Consider the following 11295-nt stretch of genomic DNA (forward strand, 5'->3'; position numbering starts at 1 on the left):
GCTGCACTACGTGTCCACAGAGCAATTGTCTATGCCCATGAGATCATACAGGTTGCGTAAATCGATGTCGTCAAATTGACTTCTTTCAACCGGCATGTTTGCAAGAGATGTTACATTGTTTTCTGGTGAATGTACATGGTGCGGAGGAATCGAGGGCATGTGGCATGGAGCTTGAAATACTGCGCTTGCCACCTTTTTCAGTGTGCACATTACGCTGTCAGCCACTGGCCAATGTCGACCCAATGTCTTGCATACACCGAGCAGTAACTTTACTCGATCAGAATGTTGTTCTATGCAATTCCCGACAGTCCTTGCATGCACTGCACTGATGGATAACTGGACTGCCGTAGCCAGAGAAAGAGGATACACGAAAAGGGGGCTGTGCTTCTGGGCAGGAGCTTGAAGGGCGGCTAGCATTGATATGGCTCTGGAAGCTTCGACGGCTTTGACTGAGTGTACGTGTTGGCGATTGCAAGGGCAAAGGAGCTTTGTGCAGTCGGCGCCAGGTACATTTTGTGTGAGGGAATTGGGAGTAACGAGATCACCTCTTGGATAGTGCAAAAGAATGATTCCCCACTGAATGATGGTATGTGCCTGAAACATGAGCTCGTCCAGCTCACCAAAAGTGTTGGCGATTTGGTTCTCACTCTTAGTACGTGGGAGATGGTGGATGAAAGCAGCCAGGGAATTATCGACTGCTTGAACGAGGTCCCTATGAACGCCATGTGTTCCGGCAATTGTCAAAACTCGCCCGAGAAGACGGGTTGCTTCGATGCGATAGCAAAAAGAAGAGAAGACCTTTTCTTCTTCTGCAAAGACATTGTTGTGGAACTCGGCTAGCGTCGGCGGGACGAAGCACATTCCGCCCTCATAGACGAAGTTTTCGCATGGTAAAAGTACATCTGCGTTGGCCATGTTGGTCTCGAAAGTTGACTTGCGCTGCAATGCGGCAACGCAGCCATCAACAACGTAGAGTTCGTACCAAGTCCGTCGCATACTTTCTTCAAGGGTTGTTGAACCCGCAGCATACATTGCGGCAAAGTCGCGATTGTGCATGCCAAGGGTCAAAGCATTTTGGATAGCGGAATCGAGCAGGATTTGGCCTTCCTCTGCGGCATTCTGGGCGAAGAGAGCTATTGAGTAGAGTAGTTTTGCTTGCACAGTCTCGGGGGTAGGCTGGCACCCATCGCCAAGTTCTCGCGTAGCGCGTTGACGCAGCTCGGTTCTTGGAGCTGATGAGGAAAAGCAGCTGCCGATGTAGTGAACGACTGCCTTGAGGGATTGAGGGTAGGCCTGCTCCCAGTAGAGGTGTCTTGGGAGGAGGATTGGATGGGCTGCGTGGAAATTCAGATAGTAGAGGTCGACCAGATGCTCATCATCGGACCAGGCTGGGGGCGACCCGCTTTGCAGTAGTAGCGGGTCCGATGGACTCCCGGTACCGAGAGATGGCGGTTGGAAGCGTGGGGGCGCCTCATTGAGTGTGGGCGCATTGGCAGTGAGGAAAAGATGTGGTGTTGTGGATGAAGAGTAGGGCGGCTGTTCAGCCACGACAGGCTGCTGCTCATCAACTGGTGGCGTCAAGCGCGTAACACCACGTCGCCGCCCACGTCCGGAACGCTTGTAGGTACAAGCATAGTTGCGAGTCTTGCAGCGCTCGCATGTGGGTCTACCGCCATCGCACTTGAGATGGGAGCGACGGCACTCCAAACAAGCGAGTGGGGCTGGCCGGGCGTGTGGTGTGGGCGCCGGGGAGGGCATATGGAGCGTAGCCTATGGTTGTGAGCTATGTATCTGAAGCGAAATGTCGTGATTGAGAGTGCAACGTAAAACGAAGACGCCGAAAGAGCCAGAGGGAAGCATTCGTGGCATGGCCCTGCGCTAGCCGCCTTGGTGTCGTCCGCAGAGTCGCCGAAGTCAGCAACCTTCGCCGACTTGTGTACTGGCCCAACCTCACATAACCCCGACCCTTTGACTATTCTATCGTCTCTCCTAGCAAGCTGGCCATTCTGCAAATCTCCCAATCTCAGATCACGTCAGCCTGTTGGATGAAAAATGCAGCAGCATCCTCATTTGCGCATGACGACTAACTTAGCCCAGTTTCTTCGTCGCATCGTGAAAAATGACCTTTCCTGATCCCTTTTGCTCTCATGTCGATGGCAATGGGCTATCATTATAAATTGATAGCGATGTATGGCAATAATAGAATCTACCTACCAAGCCCCGGTACCATGGCAGAGCCCGTGCACGACAGACCTGCTTGTTGTCAGTCGATGTTCAAAGTTTATTCCGATTGAAATTCGAGCCAAAAATAAGTCAAGTAGTAACTGAAGGCTTTACTGCTCGGGAATACGATATTCATGCAAAAATGAATCTAAGCGTATGATGAACAGGCTGACTAGCTGTATCCTAAGGCGGAACTAGGGATGTGCTACTTTGCTTATCGAACATAACCTTCAGTGTTTTGATTCAGTCTTGGATATTGAGTATGAGGCTGATAGTCAGTATCTGAGCCTAGAAAGATAGTGGAGATGAAATAAATGCCACGCAAAAAGCTTCTAGTCTCGCTGTTGTGTAGTACCAAACGAGGAGTACTTATGTGATTTGTAAATTACCCGTCAACCTCTGGTATGCGTATATCATGTGACGTCAGCACAAATTTCACTAACTATGTATATCCTCTCTCTTCCCACGCTTCAAAGCGTCCAAGCAACCGCTCCAACCACAAACGCACCCCCGGCCATTATCACAACCCCCACCGAAAGTGCCACACGACCTCCACCTCCTTCACTTGGCGTACCCGCCGCCCCCGTCTTCTCCACCACAGTCGCAACAGCATATCCAAACCCCCCACCCCACGTCAGACTCCTCAAGTCATCCTGCTGAAACACTGTTGGTGTGCCACTTGAGTACGTATGGGTCTGTTCTGTGATGGTTACTTGGGCATCGCACGTGATAGGTGCGTCTGTGAATACGCCTGTCCAGCTGCAATCGCCATCGAGAGTGATGTAGCCTTTTTTCTTGTCTGTAATGCGGTAACCATAAGTTTCTGGGCCTTGGAACATGGTAAATGGGATGCAGGGACCCGGGTGTGTCGGAGTGTCGGCTGGGAGTTCTGTGTAATCGCTCGGAATGACCCAAGTTTGTGGCGGTGCTAATATGCTTTTAGTGTCAGAGTTGTGAGAACGGATAATCAAAGTGAAGTTTGGTGCGTACGGCCAGTGCACGAGGTTGAGGTCGGAGTAGGGGTGGTAGTGGTAGTTGTTGCGTCACATTGGTACGTATAAGTTGTCGCTATGCTGTTGGATGACACCAATGTGATTGTCGGGACTGCAATCCAGAATACGTCCAAGTAAGTGAGATTGTAGTCTGCGCCTACTACCCTAGCGAGGAGCAGTGCGACGAAATGTTTGGGCACGATGGCAAACATGTTGTTGTTGCTGTTAATCAATGACGCCTCAGCATCCCAGAACGAAGGCGAAGTAATGGGAGATGGGAGCCTAAAGTACAGTTAGGGATTGGGGGCTCCTGGCATTAAACCTGATCTTGAGATAACCAGATAACAAGGCATCGCGGGCCATGTTCCCGTTGCGGGTGCAAGCCACAAAAGCTCGGCAAGCCTCGTCCATACTTACATGTTGTTAGCGTACGTCATGTGGCTGGAGGCCTAAAGAGCGCGATGAGGATTATGCGGCGCAGTATCAGATTCGCGTCAGAAATGAACATCAATTGGTTAACGTTGGATATGTTGAAGAGCATTTGCATTATTGGAGTAGGCGCAAAGTACAACTGCGACAGGTATCTCGATCAACATTCTACACGACGGCTGCCCTTTGGCGGGAAGCGCGAGAAGAGCAAAACGAGAAATCCAAGAAACGCAACGGCAGCATTGCAGACAAACGTGAGATAGCTCTTCCCAATTTCTGCGAGTGCTGCAAAAGCCAGCCCAAAGACGGCAGTTGTGGAAAGTCGCGCAATATTCTCCACGAGCGTGATGCCACTCAAGGCGTCCACGCGATCACTTTCCGGAAGCATTTGAAGGATTGTTCCCTTTGATGCAGCGCCTGTTCCTGCCGAAAATGGCAGAAGTACAGCAACAAGATACATTTGCCATCCTTGAGACACGAACATGGCGAGGCCTGTCAGTATGCCATCGAGCAGGAGGCTGAAGCGCGCGTAGAACAAGTCAAATGTATATGTCTCTTGTTTGTTGGTCGGTTCAGGATTGGGTGGCTCCTCATTCTCCAGAGGATCGACGATCTCGGTAACGGCAGGTGTTGGTGGTATAATTTGGACCTGGATTAGCGGTTCTCTTTCTTCCACCTCTGTCACCTTTTGGTTGCTGACATCACCGAGCCGTTTCTGTCCCGCGGCGATAATGCGAGGAAATACTAGGGACAAGAAGCCGCCCCTTAGCGACGAGTATAGAAAGATCAAGGCTCCATTCTCTTTGGTGCCGAAGCTGAATTCAGCAGTTACATACATCTGGAGCAGCACCGGAATGTAGCCTGTCGCGAGGATACCTAGGAAAACACCAATTCCGAGTGTCAATGCTCCGGTTTGGATGCGAGTTTGGCCGTTGGGGAGTTCCCATTTCTGTGGCGCAAAGATTCGGAGGGGTCCAAAGAACCGCGCAATGCCCGTGGTTCGACGAGGCGTCGCGTCTTTGGGTTCTTGGGGCGGGCCCATGGCCGGCAGGGATACTGCTACATAGGCACAGCAGAGCAAGAACAATGCCAATGTCATACGGAACGGGGCAAGGATACCAAAATAGCCGCCTACGACGCCGCCGATAAGGAAGCCAATGGCGCTCCCAAAGTACATGCAACCCTGGAGACGGCCCAGGGCACCCGTACGAGCCTCGTGCCCAACCACGTCAGCGACTAGGGAGTTGAGACAGAGAACATAGCCATTGGGGCCTCCAACGACTGTGATGATTTGCGAGGCCTGAACAATCATGATGCCAGCGCTGCTGCCGTGCATGATGCCAATGTTCTGAACAAGCAAGCGAACAGCAGGCCAGAAGATCTGGATAATGAGAGCAAGCTTCACGCCTAATCTTTTAATCGTCCAGCCTGCAACCAGCAGATTAACAAGCCCGAATATCGTAGTGGAGGAGGCGAGCAGCGCAAACGATCGCGCTGCTCCAGCCTCAATCTCGCGTCTTGCGCATATGTCGTCGGCATTGGGGTCGGGGGTGTGATGCTCGTAGTATGCATCGCAGGTCATCATGCGAAAGGCATAGAGGATGGGGACTTGGGTAATGCCAAAGGTCAACGACACGAGGAATGCACAAAGCAGCGCGCGGAATAAAACCGAGACACCGTGTTTCTTGCCGCTGTCGCTTTCTTTGGTCTCCTCGCGTTGCAAAAGAGGCGTCGTCTCTCCTGCGGCCGAGGCATTGCTCGGCTCCTGTGTCGCGGTCATATTGGGAGTTTGGCCAAACTGGTTGGAGGAGAGACGAGATGGTTGGGAAAAGTTCTTGAGTTGGATAGAGCAGGTGCTACTAGGCCAACGGCGGGAATTCTCTCCGGTTATCGGCGGGATCTACGTGGTGCATGTCCGTTCCCCACACCGACTCTTTGCATGAGGCAGATAGGACAGTACATCACGCATCGAGGTCAAAGAGCAGATACTGTACGACGGATTGGATATGTATTTGTTGTATAAGTGTAGCTGTTCAATAGACGCCTGTGTGGAACTGTTCGTTGTGGAAATCCTTCGTGACGTAGGGATATTGAATTGCCACCCTAACATCTCCGCGGCGAGCGTATTCGCCCATCAGAGTCCAGATAGAAAAAGGTCCAGAGCTACCAGGGCAAGTCTTGTTTGAAAACAGATGTGTCGCTGTGTCTTTCTTAATCGTTGATGCCGTACTGATTAAGTTTTGTCATACGCTGCTTCCTATCAGTTTAGTGTATCGTGCCTATAAGAACATCATCGATCAATAGTCGCTGCAAATGCGTAAACTTGAAAGAAAAACGGAGTAGATTGCCGAGATCTTAAATCCCAATTGAGATGCGATGCAGAAATACACGTGTTACCGACGCCAATCCGACCAAAACGTGGGGTATGAAAATGCCGGACTGCCAGTTTATCAGCCCACCATCAAACGCCACCCATGTTTTGCTTTCCCATTATGCATCGCCGTTCCAGAAAGAAAGTAGGGAACCCAAACAACAAAAAGACTCGTAGCCCCTTTATGCCAATAACTTGATCGCCATGGCGGAGAAAAGGGTTCTCGTGGTATAGTACAGTGCCGAACGAAAGTTTAGACGTCCAGCGTGCCAAAATCGGGTTCTTCGTGCGATTAGACGAAAGAGAACCTCTCGTTGCAATGAGACAGCTCGCGGAAGCAGTGAGGGCAGAGATCCAGTCCTTGAGATGTAAGGCCCAGAGTGGCCGAGACAGCGTGCAGAGTGTCGCGGGTAGAAGTGGGAGAGGTGGCTGAAGCTGGAGTCGGTACGCCCGATGCGGCGGCTGGAGTGGAAGATACAGAGTCTGGTTACATAGTTAGCATAGAGTCCAATTTGTGGGGTGGAGGCAAGGTGGACATACCTCTGAAGGCGTTCATTTTGAGAGTAGTAATAAAAGTAGCGTTGTAGATCGATATGACCGTGTTGAGTAGAGCGTGTATATGAAGTTGTTGTTTGAAGTAAAGTGTGGATTGGAATGATGCTTTCCAGAGTGAGCAGGCTTTCCACCTCTTATGTATTAAACCCCCTCCGTGGCCAAGTCCTTCATCATTACATCGCACTGCTTCCAGCTGTATGAAATCATCAACTTGGCGAGCAGAAATCGTAACAAGACAATCCACATCCCGACTTGTCCCGGCCTATGTTTCGAGAATGGGCGTCGAATGACCTTCAGACGACGCGCCACCCTCGCCTCATCCGCCTAGTGGGGTGACGATAACGCGGTCAAAGCCCCACTGTTAGCCGCTAGCGCGGCTGAGATTTTCAGGGCCCATGTTGAGCCTCGTCATAGCCCAGACTTGACAATCGGCCAAACTGTGTTTTTCTTGCTAGAAAATTATTCTACGGTATCTGTTGGCCGGTGCGGGTCAACAATGACTCCTTTTCTCGTCTACGAGAAGCCCCTACTGGTCCGGACAGATGGAAGATGAAGTTTTGCTCTCTTGTTGGAACACTGGCCGCATGCCATCGGTGGGGATTGTGGGCTGGACTTGTGACTTATCATTCACATGTCAGACGTCTCGAGTTGTTCCGGCCAACGTCATCGCCTTATCGGAATGCGCTGGACCAATCTCTTGATAACGTGAAGCCCTGCCAAGTCCTACAACACTGGCTGTATCCTTCTCACACACCGCCGCTTAAATTATGATAATTCCGTGCTATCCGATGTGTCTGATACAATTTGTTACAGGCTAATCTCAGCGGCACACATTCACACTGACATACAAGCATACCTTTCTAGGCTACAATGTCTTTACCCGACTCATCCTGTGCTAAGGATCAAAGCGAATCAGACAATTCGATATGTTTTCTTGTGGACTTAATGATATATGTCCGCTTAGTGGCAACGAACAGGAACAGACCTTGTGATGCACCAAGCAATCCTCTTGTCATCTGAGTATTGTAGCCACTAGTATCGGACATCGAGCTACTCTCCTATCATGCACGTAGAGTGCCAAGATCAAAAAAGAGGATTGAGGATATGCGGATTGTATTGACAGCATGTCATCTCACTCTTGCCAGGGTACAAAAACCGCGGTGGGAATAAATTCCGCGCAACCTAACCATATCCGCCAAGTTAAGTCTATAACGCGAATACCACCCTAGCCTCAGACCCCCAATCAACCGCAACCCCCTAATGCAAGGATCGACGAAGGAAAAACATGCACATAAATACCCTTTTCCATCCAGCCCAGTCTAATATTACGCCCTCACCCCCCCCCCAACATCCCTTACCCAACAGTCAGAAAAAGACCAATCATGTAACGTGAAAGAGCCCATAACCTCATAACCCCTTTATATCAGCAAACCCACGTATGAAACCGTCATCACAAAAAAAGCCAAAAAAAAACAGCAATCGAATATTCATGCAATGCATCACCCCAATCACATAAGCGACCGTCGCTTCAATTTCCTTCTACCGAACCGTTAGTAAAACAAAGCTCGCATGGGATCCGATAGGATACGGGAAACTTACGTAGCACCCCAACTATACCTACTCTTCGGCCTCTGACCTTCAGCCTCGTTCGCGGTATACGGCCTTACCGACGCGGCTGGGATTTCCATAATCGTCGCATCGTGCGCGGCGTAGTACCGTTGTTGCTGTGTCAGACTTGCTCGTTTTGGCTTGGCGGCAACGCCCAAGTTCTGAGGAACGGGCGAGGTAGCGGGTGGAGTTGTCGAAGACCGTTCAATGGGCTTCGACGGTTTGATGGAAGCAGAAGTTGAAGGGCGGGGGGTAGCGTTCTTGTCTTTTGGGACGAGGACACGACGGATGACCGAGTCTTGGGTTTTGGATCCTACCATTTTTTGCATTACGTCTTTGAAGCTTGCGCTTTTACTGCGTGTGCCTTTTGCGGCTCGGAGCTCAGGGGGTGGCAGGTCTTGCGACATCAGGTTCCAGCGGGTGTTGATGCTTTTTACCGAACGCTTGCCCCGGACATGTCGCACTGGTGTCTGTTGAATGCTTCCCTCACGTTCTTGGACTTCGACTTCTTGGGGTACTGGGGTAGAGGTATTTTCTTCTGAGGGTGTTGTTGATGGCGGGCTCATTTCCTGAATCAGGGTTGCGCCACTAGAGCGGGCGGATGTGCGTTCAGTGCGCTCCGCAGACAGCACCCGTTGGCGTGGACGATGCGTTACAAGTCGCTCACGGTCAAGCATGAGTTGGTATTTGGTAGCTTGGAGCTCAGCGATGGACTGCTTCAGACGCTCAATCTCATCTTGGTCTTGAGTGTGGAAGCTAGCGGCAGCATCTAGCTCTCCTTGTATCTCCTTGATGTGCTGGTCCTTGTCCGCGATGGTTTTCCTGAACTTCTTCGCTTCTTCTTCTTTGATCTTGAGCGTGCGTCGAAGTTCGTCCAATTGATCTTCCATGCGTTGGAAATGTACGTGGTGGACCAGACTTGGGCGCACAGTCTTCGTATCTTCATTGACGGGTTGCTCCGATTTGTACTGCTCTCGGAACGCTTCAGATTCTCGTACGGCAGCAAACATTCGTGCGTTTGCATCGGCTAGCCGCTTTTCAAGGGCCGTCACTTCCGCATAAAGTCGAAGGTTTTCTTCTTGGGTGGTATCGAACATGGCTTCAAGCTCATTCTTGTCGTGATCGTTCTCGTTGATCGTGGGCAAGCGACCGGGTAGAGGGCTCCCTCGGCTTTCAGATTGTGAGTCTGCTTCTGCAAGCTTGATAGTCACCTCCTCTAGCTTTTCCTGTGTTTGAACATGTCTTTCGCGCTCCTCCTTGAGAGCCTTCTTTGTCTTCTTCGCCACATCCCACGCCCTTGATAACTCGGCCTGATGATTGACAACATACTCGTTGGGTTTCGCAATGGCAGCTAGTTGTTCTTGGAGTTTGGCGATGATGAGGTCCTTGTCTTCCTCTCCGCCTTTCGAATCTCGACCCTTCCGAACTCGCAACAATCGGACCTCGAGCGCATGGTCGCCTTCATCCGCTTCATCGGAATGTCCCAGTTCCGCCTGTCGTTCTATTGAGATGATTCGCTCCTTCATCAGCCTCAACTGGGCGTCCTTAACCTCTATTGTGGCCTTGTGTTGCCGAGCCATCTCTTCTAATCTGGCGTCACGCTCCTTGATACACGCGTCCTTTTGCTCGTTGCCCTTGCGAAGTGCAAAGAGTTCAATGTCTTTGCGGTATACAATGGCTTGGTGGTCTCGTCCTAGATTCTGCTTGACGATCTTCAATTCCTCGCGTAGGTTGGCATATTCGGCAAATGTCCCATTGAGCGTCTCGCGCGCATTAAAGAGTTCCTCCTTCGAAATGCGGAGCTGGGTTTCGGTGGCTTTGTGGGCAGTCTTTAATTCCGTAAGGGAGCGTTGCAATCGAACAATTTCTCTATCTTTGGCGTCAAAAGTTATTAAGCTTGTGTCGGGTGTGCTTGACCTTTGCGCTAAGGCGGGTATGAGGTTTCTGGTTCCGGTGATTGCGGCACTTGCGTTGGCAGATGTTGTGCGGGTCTCGATATCTGGGGTTTCAGAAGGCGATGTTTGCTGGGGTGAATGATGTGATTCGCCGCCAACGATAGCGTCGAACGGCGTACAGCCGACCGCGTGCTGAAACAGGTCAAACGCAACCATGACAAAAACTAAGACCAGTGAATGGCGGCCTTCAAACTTGTGGCTGGCGCAAAAAAGGACGACCAGAAATTGCAAAACGTTTACGAGGGATGTTTGATATCTACTCGCCCACGGACTTGGCGAATCCTCGATGAGTAAGATGGACGCAGTAAGCAGAACCGCGACGATCACCGTCCAAAAGGGCAGATCAAAAGCAAAGTCAAGTGCTCCAAGGCGCCCTCCAGAAAGAAGCCCTTCTCCTAATTTAGATGCGTTTGCTTGAAGTGCGTTGCGTGTGGAGGCGATCAATCGGTAGATTATAACCGTTAACGGCTTGTCGACTACACTAAGGATTAGCGTGCTGTCAATAAAAATACAAGCGATGCACAGAAATAGCAAGTTGACCTTATGTACATACCTGGCCTCGATGCTGGTGGATCATATACCAGAGGATCGCACGCGATGCAGATGGGGGGTGTGGCCGTAGAGTTCGGGTTAAATGTCAGCGTTGATGAAGATCTTGGAAGAAATGGCTCTGTGGGCAATAAAGTAGTCCAGCCACCAAACAAAAGAAAGCCAGCAAGCATGACGAGTACCGACCCGGCGGCGATCAGCAGCGGGTAGCATTGTGCATGGCTTCGGGCCACTTTGCAGACTGTTGTCATACTGGTACAAGCCAGACCCGGTCAGGTGGGCATAAGGCTGGAAAAGAACCGTTTGGATTGGTAAACCGGGCTGAGAGCGACCCAGGATCAGGGCCGTGTTCAATTTTAGGCGTTTAGAGTTAAATTCGTGGTATTTGTTATGTATACAACTGGCCAAGATGCAATGCGATGAAAGAATAGGGAGAGAAGGCCGCCTAATCATGGAGGAATATCTAGCCAACAAAAAAGACAGAAATGTAAAGAGAACACATAAGATGGAGCGTTAATGAGTTCATAGAAGATGCGCATAACAAAACAGTTGACCCGCGACACCTTGGAGGGATGCATCCAAACACAGTGTCTTCAGATCAGTGATGGACAAT

General features: G+C 50.7%; 5 protein-coding genes across 5 annotated transcripts; all 5 read right to left on the minus strand.

The window, feature by feature from the left end:
- Window positions 1-6: 6 nt before the first annotated feature.
- Window positions 7-1758, minus strand: COCVIDRAFT_102886 (hypothetical protein; the record flags this gene model as incomplete). Its single annotated transcript, XM_014699753.1, has 1 exon — window positions 7-1758. The coding sequence occupies one exon, from the start codon at window positions 1756-1758 to the stop codon at window positions 7-9; it is 1752 nt and encodes a 583-aa protein (XP_014555239.1).
- A 935-nt stretch (window positions 1759-2693) lies between these two features.
- On the minus strand, window positions 2694-3427 carry COCVIDRAFT_102972 (hypothetical protein; the record flags this gene model as incomplete). The annotated part of the gene is made up of 2 exons (XM_014699754.1): window positions 2694-3151; window positions 3214-3427. The coding sequence occupies 2 exons, from the start codon at window positions 3425-3427 to the stop codon at window positions 2694-2696; spliced, it is 672 nt and encodes a 223-aa protein (XP_014555240.1).
- A 377-nt stretch (window positions 3428-3804) lies between these two features.
- Window positions 3805-5424, minus strand: COCVIDRAFT_17222 (hypothetical protein; the record flags this gene model as incomplete). Its single annotated transcript, XM_014699699.1, has 1 exon — window positions 3805-5424. One exon carries the CDS (start codon window positions 5422-5424, stop codon window positions 3805-3807), a length of 1620 nt encoding a protein of 539 aa, XP_014555185.1.
- Window positions 5425-6307: 883 nt separating this feature from the next.
- On the minus strand, window positions 6308-6571 carry COCVIDRAFT_39018 (hypothetical protein; the record flags this gene model as incomplete). Its single annotated transcript, XM_014699755.1, has 2 exons — window positions 6308-6498; window positions 6556-6571. 2 exons carry the CDS (start codon window positions 6569-6571, stop codon window positions 6308-6310), a joined length of 207 nt encoding a protein of 68 aa, XP_014555241.1.
- Window positions 6572-8078: 1507 nt separating this feature from the next.
- Window positions 8079-10933, minus strand: COCVIDRAFT_17223 (hypothetical protein; the record flags this gene model as incomplete). The annotated part of the gene is made up of 3 exons (XM_014699700.1): window positions 8079-8109; window positions 8170-10609; window positions 10687-10933. The coding sequence occupies 3 exons, from the start codon at window positions 10931-10933 to the stop codon at window positions 8079-8081; spliced, it is 2718 nt and encodes a 905-aa protein (XP_014555186.1).
- Window positions 10934-11295: the final 362 nt, after the last annotated feature.

The sequence above is a fragment of the Bipolaris victoriae genome, assembly GCF_000527765.1.
Source record: "Bipolaris victoriae FI3 unplaced genomic scaffold scaffold_58, whole genome shotgun sequence".
NCBI lineage: Eukaryota > Fungi > Ascomycota > Dothideomycetes > Pleosporales > Pleosporaceae > Bipolaris > Bipolaris victoriae.